The sequence below is a fragment of the Dendropsophus ebraccatus genome, chromosome 2 (genome assembly GCF_027789765.1).
Source record: "Dendropsophus ebraccatus isolate aDenEbr1 chromosome 2, aDenEbr1.pat, whole genome shotgun sequence".
Classification (NCBI taxonomy): Eukaryota; Metazoa; Chordata; class Amphibia; order Anura; family Hylidae; genus Dendropsophus; species Dendropsophus ebraccatus.
In genome coordinates this window covers 98281695-98301174 of record NC_091455.1, presented here as the reverse complement: position 1 = coordinate 98301174, position 19480 = coordinate 98281695, and the positions used below count along the sequence as shown (strand labels likewise).

Genomic DNA, 19480 nt, shown 5'->3' with positions numbered 1-19480 from the left:
TTCTAGTTGGCCACCTAGTGTGCATCAATCCTTCTACCGGGATATACATACATCTACCCTATGGTGCTGTTGGACCTTTGACTATTTGGTATGTCTTCGAGACATGTCAAATATTCTGATCAGTCAGGCCTGAGGCAGTCCCTTAGACTTACATTTAAAGTCTGAACACCCAGACCCTTACCAATCGTTTCGCAGACAGATGTTAAAAGATTTGAAGTGACAGCGTCAATTTAAAGAGAATCTGTCAGTAGCTTTGAGCCCTCAAAGTGTTTATAAGAGAACTAGGAGAGAAGCTAAACCTACCTAATTCTGGTCATGCAGGTTGTCTGACTGAAACAAAGTTCTTGTAGTGTCCCAAGCTCACTACTGCAAGTGTCCAGTACTCCACCTGTTGGGCCTCACCTCTTAGCTCTGAGTGACACCTCTAGTGATTTCCTCCCCGGACGCTAGAGCTGTCAGAGTTGAATTGTCTTAAACATAAAATAAATTATTTTTAAAGTGGCAACATTTAGGTACCTTGATGTAAGTACTGCTATAAGTTTATCACAATAATTTATATGCATATCACTTCAAAGGTGTCAGTGATCGACAGCTTAACCTGTGTTAGGACCCTAGTACATCACCCTATTCTTTGTAATAGCACAGTTATCAGCCAATGAACAAGCTAATGCTTCGTTTTAACCTGTCATAAAATTCTATTTCATTGAGTGATGTGTGTTGAAGGATGATAGAAGTAAAGGAACACACAAACATTCAAGGAATCGTTCGTGTGGCCCTGCCAACCCGTGTAATAGGCTCAAATGGGGAGCAATCCAGGAGATGGGCATTTATGTCTGGCAGGGGCTGGGCTGTGTAATACAACCCTTAGATTCAGATTGACCTGTTTCTTACGTTTTTAGAAAGTCCTACCTTAACAAAGCTTAATATGGGGGGTGTCCAAAGTGTTCCATAATGTTTGAACAGCCCTATGTACTACAGAGAATGTGTTGCCCCTCATTTGGTTTACTGTGCGTCCTGCAAGTGACTGCTCTTTTTTTGCTGCTTTCTAGGAAGGAATTTGCTGTACATTATAAACACAGAACTCCACTTTGCCTAATAAATGATATTTTCATTGCTCATAATCCGAGGTGCCATGTAGCTCAGAACCTTCTGTCCACAAGTAGAACTGTGCCACATAATAGCCTTGAATATTTGTTTTGCATATGTGTCATTAGGAGTCAGAAATCTGCTGACTATTGCACATTGTCATCTGATACCCAGTCCTCCCTGGTGGCTATTCATGTAATTAGGCCTGGGGTGGTCACATGATGGCCGGGGAGGAAGGATTGGTCCATGCAATCTCCTAATGCAGATTTAGCTGTTAATTAGCAGTAAAGCGAACAACTTGAGGCAGATTAAAGCAGAGTGGGTGCTCATAATGCAGCTTTTGTGTCCAGCCTAGAGAGCTGCTCTTGTTCTACAGGATATCTGTGCTCTCCCCTCACCCTCCTCTGTTGCTTCAACCCACATCACTCCTGACTCCAGTGCCCCGTGCTGCTGCCAGTTATTAGTACATACTGCACTATTTTCAATATATACATTCTTTCTATATAATGACCTACAATTTGGCATTTTTGTGTACAGTGTAGCAAGTGGGATAAATATTTTTTTTTTCCTGCTTCAGGTCAGAAGCCCTACCCGTGTGCACAGTGCGATGCCTTCTTTTCTACTAAATCAAACTGTGAGCGCCATCTTTTACGCAAACATGGAGTTGCCAACCTCTCCTTAAGAAGAAACGGTCTTATGGCCCAGTCTAAAGAAAGTGATGTTGGATCTCATGATAGCACAGGTAGCACATTTAGCTTATTCTTTATTCTAAATAAGTAGCTATGGGTCAGTGTCAGATATGTTGCAGGTGTACGTTAGTAGTAACTAGAATGTAAAAAGTGGCGGGCCTGATTTAGGCTTGTTTTTTCGAGCGTACAGTACACACACAGTGGGAAATTTTCCAACATATGCATGTTCTTGTCTTTAAAATTTCTTGGCCTTATATTTAAAAAGTGTAGCACTGGTGTGCCAAAACTAGGGAATTTTTTTCCCACCTGTATTGAAAGGCATAGTCGACTAAAGGCTCTTTTACATGGGTTGACTAAATGTTCATGGAAATGTTCTTTCCTGATAATTTACCCATGTAAAAAGGCCAGCAATCAGCTGTTAGATGAGGAAACGCTTGTTCGTTGGCTGACTGTACTATTTATGTAGGCCAAAAAAATCATTTGTAAACAGGCATGTGCACCCAACATTGAAGAAAGTGAACGATAAATGCTTGTTTGTGCAGCCCTGTTTGCATGATGATTAAACAATGTAAAGGCTTCTTAAATAGGGGAATATACATGGGGAATGCATATGAATGAAAAAAAAATGGGAGTCAGCAGCAAACTTGCATGTCTAATTAGGTATACAGTGGTATGTTTGTATGTATATATGTGTCATCTATCTATCTATACAGCTAGAGAGAGAGAATATGTTCAGAAGCGCTTTTCACATCATGTTCAACTAATGCTTGTTGGATGTTTGAACAGAGCTAGCTGCATTTCTATTGTATAGATGTATAAAAAAATGTATATAGACTTTTTTTTTTTTTTAGTGTCTATGCATATACAATTTAGCAGAACATGCTTTTTATGCAAGTCTTACATTTATTCACATTCAGAAATGCATTCAGAACTCTTTTTATGTTAGCAGTGACATCTTCAATCTGTCCACCCCTAGTTCAATGTCTGTAAAAAGCATGTTCTGCTGTTTTTTTAATGAGTTGTGGATACTGTATTAGTTTATTAGGTTTAAATAACAAGGATCCTTTGTGGGCAGTTGGGCAATTTGTTGCAAAAGGTATTTATTTAGCTTTATTGAGAGATGCTTGAAGACCAATATACTAAACTACTGTTGTTGTTTCTTCATAGACAGTCAGTCTGATGCAGACTTGTCGGCTGCAGAAGTTGATGTTTTAGACCTGACTTCTGGGGAAAGGGAAAAAGTGGAGCCAGCTCCACTGACCGTCAGCAAGCAGGCATTCAACGAAAAGGAAGCTGAGAATCTGACCCTTTACCATGAGAAGTCTAAGCAGGATGGAGAAGAGCAGTTGGAAGATGATGCTGTGAGCAACAAAAGCTTGGACCTTAATTTTGCCAGCAAGCTCATTGAGTTCAAGCTATCAGCAAGTGAGCAGGCTACCAACAACTCTTGTGATGTCTGTGGGAAAAACTTTAAGTTTCCCGCCACTCTGGGCAGACATAAGAGGGCACACTCGTGTGCAAGCAAGGGACAAGAGAAAAATGTTGAGCCTGAATGCAAAGACTTACCAACCCCTGCCTGCAATTCCACCCCTGTAACTGCTGATGAGCAAGAAAGCCAAGATGAGGAGCTCCCTGTTGACTTAAAAGTTTCAAAATCTACTGTGGTAGCCGAACCATCAGGACAGAAACAGACAGAGAGCGAAGAAATTTCTGAAGAGAAGATGGAAAAGCTATTGGATAAAAGTGATGATGACAAGGACAACAAGCCTGAGACAAAGGGGACAAAGGCAGACAAGAGAAAGAAGATCTGCACAGTCTGCAGTAAACGTTTCTGGTCCCTTCAGGATCTCACAAGACACATGAGATCTCACACAGGTAAGTCATCCAGAGTAATAGCCATGACTTAACCTGGGCAAAGATTCAGTGCTGTGCCCAGGCTTTATATCTAAGTTCTCTGTCCAAACAGTTGCCTCCTGTCTGCCCTACTGGGAACCATCTACATTAATAAAGTAAATGCTTTCTGTGTATACTAGGCCAGATTTATATTCACTGTTCAACAGCTAGATAGCATAAACTGAAACTAGATGTTTAAGGATGTGTTAGATTGGCTTACATTGTTACATGTTAGTGCAACTTTTGTGTGGGTTCACAGTACTGAATCCGTGCGGATAAGTTCTGGCAGATTCTGTCACTCGTACCCGCACACGGCGGCACGCATCTCTGCTCGTCCCATAGACACCATTCTATGGGTAGGTGAATTCCGCCGTCCACAGAAAGAAATGACATAGAATTGAGTCTATGGGACGGGCGGATATGCGCGCCGCCGTGAGCGGGTACGAGCAATGGAATCCACTGGAACTTATCCGTAGTGTGAACCCACCCTCAGAGTGACTATTGTGAGTCTTTAATTTGGCATAAAATGTAAGCCAATATCACAGTATATTTTGGTGCGTTATAAAGCAGTGTGTCAAATATTAAACCTTCATCACAAAGCCATGCACATAGTGTCTGAAACTCCAAATGGCCCAGTTTTATCAAGCTGCCTAGTTTTATAACTGGTAAAATAAAAGCAGAGCTGTGATTGGTCGCTGTGGGAGATACCAGAAATTGTGGATTCAGGAAGCTTGATAAATCCAGGCCAATGTGTTCTGAATGAAATTGCAAAATACTTTGTCATAAATGGCACCAAATTTGGCCCATCTTGGTAGAGTTGAGGTAAATGCTCATGATTTTTATTTATTTTTTTTCTAGGTGAGAGACCCTACAAATGTCAGACTTGTGAACGCACTTTTACTCTGAAGCACAGTCTTGTCCGTCACCAGCGAATACACCAGAAAATAAGAGATAAAACCCAAGAGAAGGAGAGCGACAAGGAAGAACGGCTGCTAAGGGGAGATGAAGAAAGTGATGCGGAGTCCATGCAGAGCAGCACACAGCACATATCTGAAAATGAATGTGATGCACCAACCTCTAACAGCCATGCTGCAACTAGGAGCAAGAAAAGCCAGTCCCCCATTAAGGATGCTGAGGAATCATCTCAAAACAATGGAGCTACATCTAAGGAAGGCAGTAAAGATCCAGGCAGCCGTAAGACCGGTGACCCCAAAACTGTAGAGGGTGGTAACAAAGATCCTGAAAAAGCTACTATGAATCTTCTAACCTCAGAGGGATCCCTGCCTGTTGGTGGGCCGAAATGAGCCAATAATAGGAGGTGCCCTTCCTGCTTTGCTAAGACAGAATCATGCTTACACTTGATCTTTTCAGATGAATTTCTACAGCAGATTATGGCAGGCCATACCATGTGCCATAACCTTTGTTAAATGACAAAAACTTTATATGGATGTTGAGTGCCTTACTACTTTATTATGTGTTTTGGTATTACACTTTTTCAATATTCAGTTTTGTACGTAAAAGAGGATATTCTTTTGATGGATAGTCAAAGAGGACATTTCCCATTGAAGCATTAAATATTTTTGTGTCTACATCAATCACTGTCTTTCCAGAGGTGGACTTTTCAGGTTGTGGAGAAAGCAATATGTTACTGCAGCCAATAACTGGAAGGAAGTCAATGGACACACCAGACCTCCTGATCTCTGCTAGTTTGCAATGTTTCTGAGCTTTGAATTTGCTGTGGACCTGTCATTTTACAAGTGCTGGATGAATTTGTTCACAAAAACATATGGCAATTGCCATAAGCCAGGAAAAGAGTAGCAGTTCTGAACTTTACAACCTGATCCTGCACATAACATATCTGTATGGTGTTATTGTTGAGTAGTTGTTCTACCTCGGATAAACACACACAGAGGATTCAACAGAAACATTACCACCAATGGAACTCTCTGCCCACCTATGTCTCCATTCTGTTTGCTTGAATTCAACAGCTTACTAGTTTCTGCATTTTGCAGAACCGTTTGGGCAATATTTGCCTTTCAAAAAATTTACCAAGTAACTTTTTTTTAGTCCTGGTAATAATAAATATGTATAAATATGAACTTTTGCTTTCTTTGAATGCTAGCCTTTGGCAGTTCTCTTGCATTGCACCATTCCAACCCTGTTCTCAGTGAAAACAGAGGCTTGTGCGCAATAAGGTAATGCAGACTTTCATGTGTCCTGCCAGCGAGGTTGGTGGAGGACAGAGATGGACTGTGAAATGAAGCAGAGTGCTGTCTTCCAGTATAAGATGCCTTACCTTTTTAAGTTTTGACCTTTGTTTTTTTGGGCAGGATTGTACTACTGGTGAAAAAAAAAAAGAAGCGAGAAGGAGGAGCTAGATTAGAATTTGTACAATGGCGCTTGAAGATGAACCTGTTTAAGAATGGTGTGTGAATGTAAATATATATAGTGTGCATGTTGGATATGTGTGTGTATATGTATATTTTGCATATATGTCTACACACAGATACAATTATGAATGGGCTGTTTGTTATATATATTTGTTAAGTACTCTACTGTAACTGTGCAATTTGCCCCCTCGGTTTTTGTGACCTCTAGGACTTTAAATGTAAAAACCTGTTCACAACATTTGTGTTATGAGAGGCCATATGCCTCCCTGTACACCGATCGTACACAAGTATCATTTACATTCTGTTTTGTCTATGGTGCAGGTATTCTGTATCATGGAGACTGGGATTACTCGGGGTTCTGTTCTGGCTACTAGCACATTGCGTAGTTGCATTTCCACAGAGCAGCATTCAACCTTGATCTTTAAACATTTCACAATATCCCTCTAAATTACTTATTTTTATGCATTTAGATTAGTCTATAATTCCTTATCCAGACACTGCAGCTATTGATTATGTGAGGAAGCTGTAGGAAGAAGCTTCTTATTGTAACTCCTAAGTTGTTCCGAACCTTAAACTCCAGAGTCTAAGCGGAGGTCAGATCTGAGAGGGATCATTCAGTGCTTCACTGTCACAGTATCTGTGCAATGCCTGACAATCAACTGAATGACCAATAGAACAGAGCAGCAGCTAAAGCAACGCCTTTCTAAAAAATAAAAAAAAAAATTTAAAAAAAATTGTTATATGGAAACTAATATATTTCTATATGGGATGAGCAGATATATAGACACACGACTAGTTCTGGAGAATGGTAAATCACAACCAATGATTCCTTCTTTATTTTTTACAAAGTGTTCTTATTAATCAGAATCCATTCAAGTACAAACCTGTATTTTAGTCGGTATATTTTAAGTTGTCTGTCTGCAGACCTTTATGATGTTACATGTTTTACTGTAAAGTGATGTATCAAACCTGATCAGCCCATGAGAACAGTGGGCCGTTTGTTAGCAATAATGAAAATGGAATGAAAGCTTTATTTAATGTATGTATACCCTGATAGATAAGTTCTTTATCATATTTTTGTTCTAAATACAAATATATCATAAATGAGTTTAATGAGTTGTTCCCAAACTATTGTGTCTTTTGGATATTAAACTGTGAAGTATATGCCATGATTGATCTCTGGGTGAATCGTAGATATTTAGTTTGCATGTTCAGCTAATTTTGTCCTTTTTTTTTTTCCTTTCTCTTTATTTCCTCTCAGGGCTTTGCAGATTGATTTCTATGAATTATTTTTATTTTTTGTCATTTCTATGTTTCAGATTAACTGCTCATGAAATCACTACAATAAGCACTTGACTGTGAATGCAATAAAAGCCCCATCAGATAGATAGAGCTGGGGCTACATAACAGTCACAATTCCAGTATCCCAATGATTTTCCTCCTATCCTCTGACTGTACGAACAACATTAACAACTAGATCCCATTGTAAAGGGGACGCTATAGTGAAAACATAAAATTTCATAATTTTTTTTTTTAAAGGGAACTTCAACTGCTGCTATGCAATGTAAAAGACTGGTCTATGCCACATGAACAGAGAATCTTTTTTGTTTTGGTACTTGTTTTCCTCTTTTTATTCAGCTGTACAGTACTTCCAAATTCAGAGTGAAATGCTGTTCTGTATGAAACAATCTAAGCAATAAAATGTTATATTTAAAATTAAAGTTATGGTAGGCTGCACTTTGTGAGTAGATTACCACAGCACCGGCACACAGACGCATCAAAGGAAGTCCCGGCTAGACGCATAAATGGCTACAATTGGTAACAGGGCAGTAACAATCTAATGTACAGCTACATTGCCTAAAGTTCTCTGATGTAATGTTATTGCAGAGTCAACTGCCTAGAGGTTTCCCAGAGTATCGGGGAATCTACACATTAGACAAAGATTTCATAAAGTCACTATGGAGTCTGTCAATGTATTGCCAACAAGGACTTCTACAGTAGATCACTCACTATGGAATCAAGTCTAATAGAAAATTACTAGATCCTCCATACAGTCAATTGTGCTTTTAAAATGAACCTCTAATGGCAAAGAATACATTGATCTTTATGGACAGCTGTGCAACCAGTAGATACAGTACATACATCAAAATGTAAGGGTGCACCTACATCACATTTCTGCCCTCCCGTTGGACTTTACATCAGCAGCAACTAATGGGAGGACGAAAGAAAGGCCATGAGCCCCTTGACTTTGATTGCCTCACTGGATTCTAACTGTGACATAGGGTGTGTTTTATACAGACAGATTTTTGAAGCCAAAGCCAGAAACAGACTATAAACAGAACAGGTCATAAAGGAAAGACTGAGATTTCTCCTCTTCTCAAATCCATTCCTGGCTTTGGCTTCAAAAATCTGTCAGATAAAAATGTGTGAACACACCATCAGTTTGGTCCATTTAGTCACAACTAGATTCATTAAGCCAATTAAAGTCTATTGGTGGTTTTACACGGAGCGATAATTCGCCCAATCGCACGATTAACGATTTTGAATTAACAATTTTTTTTTTATAACGATCGGCGTTTAGACGGAGCGATACATCGTACGGAATATTCGTTTTGCGATCGCTTAAGCCTATCTCACACATAGGGGAAATCGTTGAAAGACTGTTTACACTGAACGATCTGCGATTTCTCGCTCGTCGCTTGATCTTTCGCTGCATTTACAAGTACGATTATCGTTTGGATTCGATCGTTATCGTGCAAATTCGAACGATACATCATTCCGTGTAAAACCACCATATGGGTATGTAATGCTCTACATCAGCTTTCTCTTTTTGACAGCTGACTACTCAAAGAAAAGGCAGAAACGCTGTGTGAATATAGCCTAGGACTGGTTCATTTTTAAAGAAACCTTTCCCAATTTTACATTATTTAATGGTTTAAAAAGTCACTTCCTGCAATTTGTGCCACAGTTTTGTGAATCTGCACCAGCCTTCACTTCTATCTGCATCAGTGAGCCTTGGGCCAACCGGTTAACCGTTAAAGAGGTTATCAGGCAAAACTCACTTGTCCCCTATCCACACCTCCGTACCCTCAGACGATCTCTGTATTGCTCCCCAGCTCCTTTGTTATGAATACAGCCGCGAGTACAACATGTGACCCGCAGCTCTATTCATTCCTAAAGAGCCGAATGCTGTACATAACATATTCGTAACAAAGGTGTCAGGGCCAATACGGAGATCAGTGGAGGTGCAGAGGTCTGACCCCCAGCAATCTCTTTACTCGTCCCCATCCTGTGGATTGGGGACAAGTTAGGTTTGCCTCAACAACCTCTTTCAATATTAAAGTCCCGTGAAACTAACAAATGACAGGCAGGGGGTGTGGTAACATAATAAACAATGTATACTTGCCAGTCCCCATGCCCCCGTAATGCCACTCTCAGGTCTCACAGAAAGCCACCATTTGTCATTTTTGGCTGGGTTCCATGTATGTCATGGCCTTGATTCCTCCAGCTGCAATGTCATGGCTCAACGGATTGTCTGCTCAGCCATTCACTGTACTGTAGTGTGATAACTGTAGTGTCCTGCACGCCTCAATGATTGGCTGAATGGACAATCCATCAGTCGGTCCATGACATCGGCGGCTGTCAGATATCGGTCAGGAAGCGCCAAGGGACACATGAGCTGGTAAGTATACTTTGTTTATTATCTACCTGCATCCTGCTTCCTGCCTGGTATAGGACTTTTCCTTTAAACGATACATACCAAAAACACTCCACAAGATCTATAATTCTGGAAAGGATGTGACCAGGTTGTCTAACCATTATTAAGCCCTTGACAAAATAGTTTAGATTCTTAAGCCTCCTCATTTTCCCTGCTTCCTACATGTAACTTTCCATGGGCCTGTTAAAGTTATCTAATAAACCGCTGCTTTAATCAATGGCAGCCATTTATCACCTATGCTGTGGCTAATTCTTAAAGGGGAACTCCAGGTAGAGGTTAAAAAAAATGAAACTTCTGCAGAAGCATAACGCATTACTTACCTATCTATCCCAGTTTTGAAACTACTAAAAATCCATTTTGTGTGTGTGTGTGGGGGGGGGGGGGGGGGGGGTTTCTCTGTTTTGTGTTTCTGTTCTTCCTGGTTTGGCATTTCCCAGAATGCAATTTTTTTCCCTCATGTGATCATCACAGCCCCCACCCGTTACAATCAGTAAAATTAGTGCAGCAGCTGCTTCTGGCCGGTCAGAGATGGTGAATCAGTCAGGGGATTGGGGTTATCCAGCCAAGCTACCTGTGAGTTCATTGCCCTGCCCTCTGTCTGCATCATCAGCCTGATCTCAGCAAACACACAATGTGAGACAGAGGCATGGAACATTTGTCTCTGAGGGTGGGAGAGCAGAAGGAGCAGGAGGCAATGGGGGAGATTTATCAAACTGGTGTAAAGTAGAATTGGAATTGTCTCCGTTGCCCCTAGCAACCAATCAGATTCCACCTTTCATTTTCCAAAGAGTCTGCGAGGAATGAAAGGTGGAATCTGATTGGTTGCTAGGGGCAACTGAGCCAGTTGGGGGAGATTTCTATCAGCTACCAGTGTGGCAGAACTGTACAGATACAGTAATACATTGTATAGACACATCTATATAACTTTTAATGTACTTTTAATAGAAAACAAGTTTTTCTTAACCAGAGTTCCCCTTTAATTATGGTAAGGCTTCATTAAGATCAATTTAAATATTATTTAAATATTCTATTTGACAATTATTGTTGCCTCTACTATAATTTAGAGGGGTTTCCCTACAGAACTTGTGTTTATTTGTCTTGTAAGGGCATATGGATATTAAGAAGGGGGATTACTTATTTGAATGTTCTCTTTAAGGCAAGAAGCAAAGCTGACAAGATGGAGTCAACCTTTCTTTCTTGTCTTATATTTTGTAATTGCAATTAAAAACCTGAAGGTGTGAATACACCCTAAAAATCTATCCTGATAAGCCCTTAATTGTGTGCAGCTCTAGAGGTGTTATTTAGGGTCTATTTACACAGAAAGATTATCTGACAGATTATCTGTCAAAGATTTGAAGCCAAAGCCAGAAACAGACTATAAAGATCAGGTCATAAAGGAATGCCTGAGATTTCTCCTCTTTTCAAATCCATTCCTGGCTTTAGCTTCAAATCTTTGGCAGATAATCTGTCAGATAATTTTTCTGGACCCTTAGAGAAAATGTTCTTTTCGCTGCTGAAGAGGAAAGGCGGCCCTTTTACATGGGCCAAATATCATCAACCTGTGTTACTAGAAGCGCTCAGTCAACCGACAATTAGCCCGCCAGCCTGGTGGTAAAATTTGTCATCAGCTGCACATCTCTCTGTGTAACAGGTCATGTGCAGCCGATAACAATGAATATTGGCTGCATGAAAGGTGTAACAGGTGACGTGCAGCCGATAACAATGAATATTGGCTGCATGAAAGGTGTAACAGGTGACGTGCAGCCGATAACAATGAATATTGGCTGCATGAAAGGTGTAACAGGTGACGTGCAGCCGATAACAATAAATATTGGCTGCATGAAAGATTCAACAACTGTTTGCGTTGCCCGGCCACACGATTTATCCTCCCTTGTAAAGGCGCAGCAAGCGAGCGTCTCTCTGATCAGTGCTAGTTTACATCCATACACGCCAACATGTTGGGCTGTGTAAAAGGACCCAAATTTTGAGCAGCACTATTACTTTATCTCCTCAAATATGCATTTTCACAGCGTACTTGTGCTCATAGAAAAAAAACTAGTTCAGACAAAAAGTAGAGCAATTGTCCACAGCAACCAAATTCCTTCTTTTATTTCTCCAATGAAGGTTACAATTAGAAATCTGTGATCTCATTGGTTCCTATAGATTATACGTAATATATGTAATTTGGGATTATAGCCTTTCTCATGCTACGCTATTGTGATACTGACTTGGGGAACATAGATAACATGTCAGTTTTACTATAGAGCAAACAGTGTGAACATCACGGCTTTGGCTTCAAATCTTTGGCAGATAATCTCTCAGATAATCTTTCAGTGCAAATGGACCCTAATGCACTCACCTATCTCTTCTTTTAACACAACTAGGGGATAGGCTTGCAATTATCCAGACCTCCCACTCTCATGGTCCCCCCTTTACCACCCCATCGACTGCAGTAGCATACTTCTTGGATTTGGGTGAGTATCTCAGGAGCTCCTCTACATGTCCCAATACTAAGCTGTGTTCCTACCATTAGTAGAGTCTGCAGTTCCACAGTTTGTCCAGCAGGGGCTGCCCCTGTTTGCTGTCTGGTAGAAGATCTTTACACACAAGCTTGAACCTTTCCAGCAAAGTATAGCATGAGTGTTAAGGCCGCATTACATGGAATGATTTGCTATATAAGTGGGCGCCAATCTGCTAGATCAATGTTTGCTTAGCGCCTTTTACACTGCTTGATTATCGTGTGGCAAGGGCTACATGGAGATTGTAAGTGTGTAAAATAATAGAATTTAAACATACCAGTCAACGCTCTCTGGTAATAGCTTCAGCCTGCTCCCCGCAGCCATTGATTGGCTCAGTGACGTGGCTAGTGATTGGCTTAGCGGCCTTGTCACTGCAGAGACCGGCTCAGAAGGTGCAGTCATCCTAAAGGCGTGTATTGTATCTGCTTGATAAAATAAAGGTGTTCCAATGAAGTTCATGTTTTAACCATACTGGAGCTGTGGACTCTCTACATTTGATGTGGCAGCCCCTCTAAAACCTCTGCAGAGAACCCCAGAGAGAGAGATTTTAGAGGGCGGACTGTCCTCCTGTGGAGCCCTCAGTCCATTGCCAGTGACTGACAGTGTGAAAGGGCTGTGGTGCACCACAAGGCCCAGATATCCCACAGGTTGTGGCACACTTCCATAACCAGTGGACATAAGATAAGTGCACAATCTAGATATCCCAGATATCCCACAGGTCTGGATGTGTCTCTCATCCCCCTAACAGTTCAGAGCAGTAGCGTAATTTGGTGGGGGCAGAGGGGGCGGCCGCTCCCGGGCCCACACAGGCAGGGGGCCCACTGAAGATTTTGCCAGTTAATACTCTCTGCAAAAGCTATTGCAGACAGACTTAACAAATGTCTATTGGCTGTAGGTGGCCCCTTGCCAGCAACCAGGGCTCCTGGGCCCTGGGCCCTAACGGCTACCGAATGTTGTGTCTGACTATTTAGCTGTATGCCCTTGTATGTGAGGAGAACACACAGTTGAATGCAGCAGGGTGAATGACAAGGCGAAGAGAGCATCTGCTCTCCACCCTGCCAATCACTGTTGTGGCCACTAGAGGCCGTTCCCTCCCATGGAGCTGTGGAACATGCACTCAGAGAGCAGGGAGAGAGCTGAAATCAGAAGACTACAGTACAGGTAAGTATGGCTTTTTTCCCTTAGTTATAGAGGAGGAGACCTATGTGGGTGGGGCTAACTCCTGGGAAGGATGTTATCTATGGGGGTTGGGATATGGGATGTGCTGGCTAACTGAAAAGGGGGTTCCTTATCTGGAGGTACAGTCTACTTACAGTGGTAGTGGTGGGGGGTTGCCTGCACTAGGAGGATTACCAGGGAGATTACTGCCTACATGGAGGATACTACCTTTTTGTGTGTGTGTGGGGGGGGGGGAGGAGGATTGCCTGCACAGAGAGGTCTAAATACTAGATAGATGCACAGAGGCAGTACAACTTCTATATGAGGGCACAGAGGGCCCTAACTACTACTACATAGAAACAGAGGGAAATAGTTACTATATTGGGGCACAGAAGGCCTAACTACTATATGGATGCACAGAGAAGCTGAATTTCAATATGAAGGTACAGAGGGGCCTAACTACTATATGGGGGTGTACAGGGAAGGTCTATTGTACAGCATTTGTACTATACATTTACTCTATTGGTACTGCGGGTATCTCTTTTGGGTGTTGCCTATTTGGTCACTGACCATCAGCTATGGTGTAGTGCTTATGCTGCCCAATAGATATTAGACAGATAAATATGGGATAGAAGAATTAATGGATGGCTAATTAGAAAACAGAAACAGTGCCACAGCTTGCTCTATGTTGTTTGTGGTATTACAACTTGGTTCCATTCTCTTTTAGTGGAACTGAGCTGCACTACCACATCCAAGCTTTGGAGGAGAGTGGCGCCGTTTCTGGAAAAGGCAGCTATGTTTTTGCAATGCTGGATAACCACTTTAATTTTTACATGGTTATATATGTGAAATGTAGAAAGTCTTTTCCACTGTTCTCTGTCCCTGTTCACTATGAATAATGGAGTAGAAAATACCCTTTATTATTCGGAAATCATTGTCATCTGCTGAGGTTCCCTATGGGTAATATAATCGGTTGGGGGCCCACTGAGACTCACTGGCCCCCCCTAAGTTGAACCCCTAGCTACGCCCCTGGTTCAGAGGCATTCTCATACCTACTACAACCACCATAATCCCATCTCCCTCTCTACCATGTCTGCCTGCACAGAGAGGCCTAAATAATATATGAATGTATATATGGAGGCTCAGAGAGGGCCTATTTACTATATGGGAGCATAAGGGGGACCTACTTACTATATGGGAGCATAAGGGGGACCTACTTACTATATGGGAGCATAAGGGGGACCTACTTACTATATGGCAGCATAAGGGGGACCTACTTACTATATGGCAGCCCATGGGGACCTACTTACTATAAAGTGGACATGAGGGGAACTAATTACTATTTGCTGGAGCAAATAACCTAAAATGTTTCTCTGGCAGATCCTGATGGAAAATAAAAATAGTGAAACAAAAAGTCAACAACTCTGATCAGAGAAGACGTCACCTGTGAGTCACTGTTTCAAATAGAATCCTATATGATCATCTCTTGGTGAGTTTTCTGTCCATATCCCTTCCTGGATCATTCCCAGCTGATGTGCTGTGCTGGACATGTTACGTTTCAGGGTTCCTGGGTGGATATTGTCCCTTCTTCAGATTAAAAACAGATGTCTCTTATTTTTTACTTTAAGAAGCTCGGTCTACCTGTCTAATGTATTTATACACTGCTCCATGGGATCTGCCATCCTTTCTGGAGAGATGAGTATGATGAGAGGTTGTGGCACAGTTCCATAACCAGTGGACATAAGATGAGTGCACAATCTAATGCTTTTTGGTATTACAAGCCTTACAAGCTTGGAATAAGTTAGATGACCTGTCACCGCCTTCTGATGCACATCCTGATTGCTAGGAGCCCCTGCTACTCTATAGTCAGAAAATATTTTTATTGTCTTCCTTCATCTGATCATCCTGTTCCGTACATATCTGCACATCCGACAGACTGACTGGGTTGGTATGGTGTTAAAGAAACTGTCCCTCCTTCCATTTTCTCAAAGTTGTGAGGTATGCAGCAATCCCTACTATCCCACAATGTAGGCCACACTGCAGGCCTGCAGGCCAACAATTTCTCACTGTAGCTATTTATTGGTCCACTAGGACTTAGGACTCCACAGACCTAGAAACATAAGATTATCCGCAGAAAAAGGTTCTGATGCCCAGTTTCAAACTACAGAAAATTGGCAGCTGTGCATAAAGGCAATAAGGTGTGATAAGGGTAGCTGCATGAGCGCAGCCATCCTAATATGATAATGTAGGTATATCTCAAAGTAGCACTAATGTGTATCACAATACAGAACAAATAGTGCATGAATCACCTGGTTTCCAATATCTGACTACATCAAAATGGCAGTTGAAATAAAGCTGGTCAAAGCTAAGATTGCTGCACATGTGCAACCACGCAATCGAAGTGTTACGGTCCAAGATCAAGTGTAGTATCTGTTCTTATCAGTTTAATATCTGATACGTCCCCTATCTGGGGACCATGTATTAAATGGATTTTTTGAACAGGGAGATGGAAAAAGAGCTTGCTCTGTCCTCTCTGGGCATTGACCTGGTATTGCAGGTGCTGAAAATATTTATATACACATATCAGAGCCTGCAAAGGTAACAGCGCTATACACGAGCATGCACCATATTAACTTATACAGTGGTACTATTTTTATAGTTATTTTTGTCATTTGTGGATTCATTTATATATATATATATATATATATATATATATATATATATGATTTAATATATGCCACTGCACTGTTTTTTTGACAATTGACTTGTTATATCAAGTAAGAAGGACCTTATCCTTTAGTCTGTTTGCCCAAGCTTTATGTATATGTCTGTAGTCACTTGTTTGTTTGTTTTTTACTTTAATTGTGCATAATAAAAATAACATTTTATAATTGTTCCTAATAAATCTTGTTTTTTGGGCTCTATGTAGAAGTAATTGTTCATGTGTGGGAATAATAAGAATATTTTCTTTAAATTGATCAGTTTAAGCTACAGTTTTCCAAGTGAACACCAGGGGGAGCTCATATACCAGAAACGGATACATCCAGTGTGGAAGATTAGCTCTGTAGAGCAGGGCAAAGAGGGCAAACAGCAGTCAGAGACGATGACTGAGGGGTATGGCTTTAAATAGGGATTCTTCTGGTTTATTTCTTGCATAAATCAAAAGAAATCCAGTAGAATTCACATCCAAGCATGAATACAAAATAAACTCTGCTTGTCCAAGCACTGACTAAACGTAATATTGCCTTGCTATACTGGTGACTTCCTACCAGTCTCCCGACCAAAATACAAGCAACATCATGTGTTATCTAAGTATTTCTAAGTAGATAAGAAGCTATCAGAGTCTCTCCAACTCTTTACCTCATAGCCTCCATATGCAGACTGTGGGCCCAGAACCCAAGCTGACCTGGGAAGGGAAGGGAATGACAGACCCTACTACCTACAAATCTTGGCCTGTATGCAGACATTACTAAAAGTCCCTTAGCAAGTATCCTTTGCTAGGGGTTTCCAAAGATTCCTGGATTTCTCATATCCCTCCCAGCTTTTCCTGGATGAGTTATATACTTTCTGAAACCTAGTAGACGCATCTGACAGGTCTCTCTGAGGAAAGTAGCAATCTCTGACCAACATTCCGGTCACTGTCTCAGACCACATTTAAAGGGGTTGTCCAGCAAAAATCTTTTTCTTTCAAATCAACCTGTGTCAGAAAATTATACAGATTTGTAATTTACTTCTATTTAAAAATCTTAAGTCTTCTCATACTTTTAAACTGCTATATGTCCTGTAAGAAGTGTTGTTTTTTTTTCATTCAGACACAGTGCTCTCTGCTGCATGTCAGGAACTGCCCAGAGCAGTAGCAAATCCCAATGAAAGACTTCTCCTGCTCTGAACAGTTCCTGTCTCGGCCAGAGATGTCAGTAGAGAGCACTGTGTCTGAATGAAAATAAAACATTTCCAGCAGGACATACAGCAGCTTATAAGTATGGGAAGACTTCAGATTTTTAAATAGATGTAAATTACAAATTTACATAACTTTCTTACACCAGTTGATTTGAAAGAAAAAGATTTTCGCTAAATAACCCCTTTAAGGGCTTATACCCACGTTCTGTGTAACACGGACAGGGAAGACCTGTCACGGAGTCTTTCCCCGTGGGGCATGATATATCAATATCCTGCTGGGAGTGGGGAAAGTGTTTGAATATTCGCAGCACTGTAGTGGGAAGATTTAAATAAGTTCGGAACCCTGGCATCATAACAATACATAGATGCGGGGAGTTCCCAATGGCGGTAAATTACAGGACATAGGACTGCACCCATGTAGTGCAACCAATCCACACATAGCTGTACTGAGTAACTGGGCACCAATCAGTGACACATCAGACCAGCATATTTGTGGCTACAAGTCTAAACCAAGCAGAACCTAACTATAAGTCAGGAATGTATTTGAAAGGGGAGAAATCTCAGGCTTTCCTTTATGACCTGTTCTCTGTTTATAGTTTGTTCCTGGCTTTGGCTTCAAAAATCTGTCAGATAAATCTCTCTGTGTAAAGGCACCATAAGTCACTTGGTGGGGCCCAAATCACGCTATATACCTGGGGAAATGTAATAATGGTGGATACATAAATTACAACAGTAGCTCAAAATAATACACCAGTACCCCATGTTGAGTTCCTCTAAATTGAGAGACTGATTAATTCTATTAGTTTGAGCAATAATAGGGCTACACATGTGAATAATAAGATACCTATAAAACAAAGTGAGTTTATTTATGTGACCACAGCAGCACCACCCTTGCCCCTTGAGCCTGACTAGAAACAGGAACAGAGGTCAAAGGTTAAAAAGCCTTCCCCAAAGTCCACCTTAGCCCCCTCCCATGAGTCCTCCTCTCTGACCCTGGAGTTCTCACTTCTGGTGTGCACAGGTGCAGTGACATCAGCATAGGAGTCGGGTGGTACCCGGCCGTACGTGTAGTCACCAACCTCCAATTTTACATAATTTGTGACATCACCCTGAGGACATGCCACAAGTGAGCACATGCATTTTGTGTGCACAATTCTAATTGTCTTCTCTTAGGTCTGCAATAAAGAGTTTATTTCACTATAGCCTACTCCTACTGGGGTGTCATCTGTGCCATCATGGATCCTTTAAAGCGAACTGTACCAACTACAGTGCCGCAGAAATTCAGAGTGAATGCAGCCTAAGGCTGGGTTCACACTACGTATATTTCAGTCAGTATTGTGATCCTCATATTGCAACCAAAACCAGGAGTGGATTAAAAACACAGAAAGGATCTGTTCACACAATGTTGAAATTGAGTGGATGGACGCCATATAACAGTAAATAGCGACCATTATTTCAATACAACAGCCGTTGTTTTAAAATAAGAGCAAATATTTGCCATTAAATGGCGGCCATCCACTCAATTTCATCATTGTGTGAACAGAGCCTTTCTGTGTTTTTAATACACTCCTGGTTTTGGTTGCAATATGAGGACCACAATACTGACTGAAATATACGTAGTGTGAACCCAGCCCAATGGTGCGTTTATACAGACAGATTTTTGAAGCCAAAGCCAGGAATAGGTTAGAAAAGGAGAGAAATCTTTGTGTTTCCTTTATGACCTGTTCTTTGTCTATAGTCTGTTCCTGGTTTGGGCTTCAAAAATCTGTCAGATAAATCTGTCTGTGTAAACGCCCCATTAGTGTATTGTGGCCGTGGACAGGCTTATAGGATAATCATTAGGAATGCTACTGGCAGGATTTCTCCTTATAATCACTGCACATGTGTGCAAAATCCAAGCTCCCAGCAGCATATTGACATGATGTCGTGCTGGAGTCTCTACGTCAGGCGTAAGGGCAAAATTTATCATTTGCATTTTTTGCAGGTGAACGAGCCTTAATAAATATTGTTCAATTCGGTGCTTTTTTGTACCTTAGACCCTGGCGTAGTTTTTTTTAGCCATGTTTTTACCGGAGTACTGCTGTGCAATATTTTTTGCACAAGATACAAATTTTTTTTTAAAAACAT

The 19480-nt window shown here is 41.2% G+C and overlaps 1 protein-coding gene and 1 pseudogene across 5 annotated transcripts in view; both read left to right on the top strand.

Moving 5' to 3' along the window:
- Window positions 1-7779, top strand: part of RREB1 (ras responsive element binding protein 1) — a 68910-nt gene extending 61131 nt beyond the window's left edge. For 4 of the 5 annotated variants that reach the window (XM_069958053.1, XM_069958050.1, XM_069958052.1 and 1 more), the window contains 3 exons: window positions 1664-1828; window positions 2943-3650; window positions 4527-7779. In XM_069958053.1, the coding sequence (XP_069814154.1) occupies window positions 1664-1828; window positions 2943-3650; window positions 4527-4972 (1319 nt within the window). In that variant the 3' untranslated portion in view covers window positions 4973-7779. The remainder of the gene's footprint in view (window positions 1-1663; window positions 1829-2942; window positions 3651-4526) is intronic. The other variant, XM_069958054.1, reaches the window with a different exon arrangement.
- An 8078-nt stretch (window positions 7780-15857) lies between these two features.
- Window positions 15858-16026, top strand: LOC138784984 (U2 spliceosomal RNA; annotated as a pseudogene).
- The last annotated feature ends 3454 nt before the right edge of the window (window positions 16027-19480 follow it).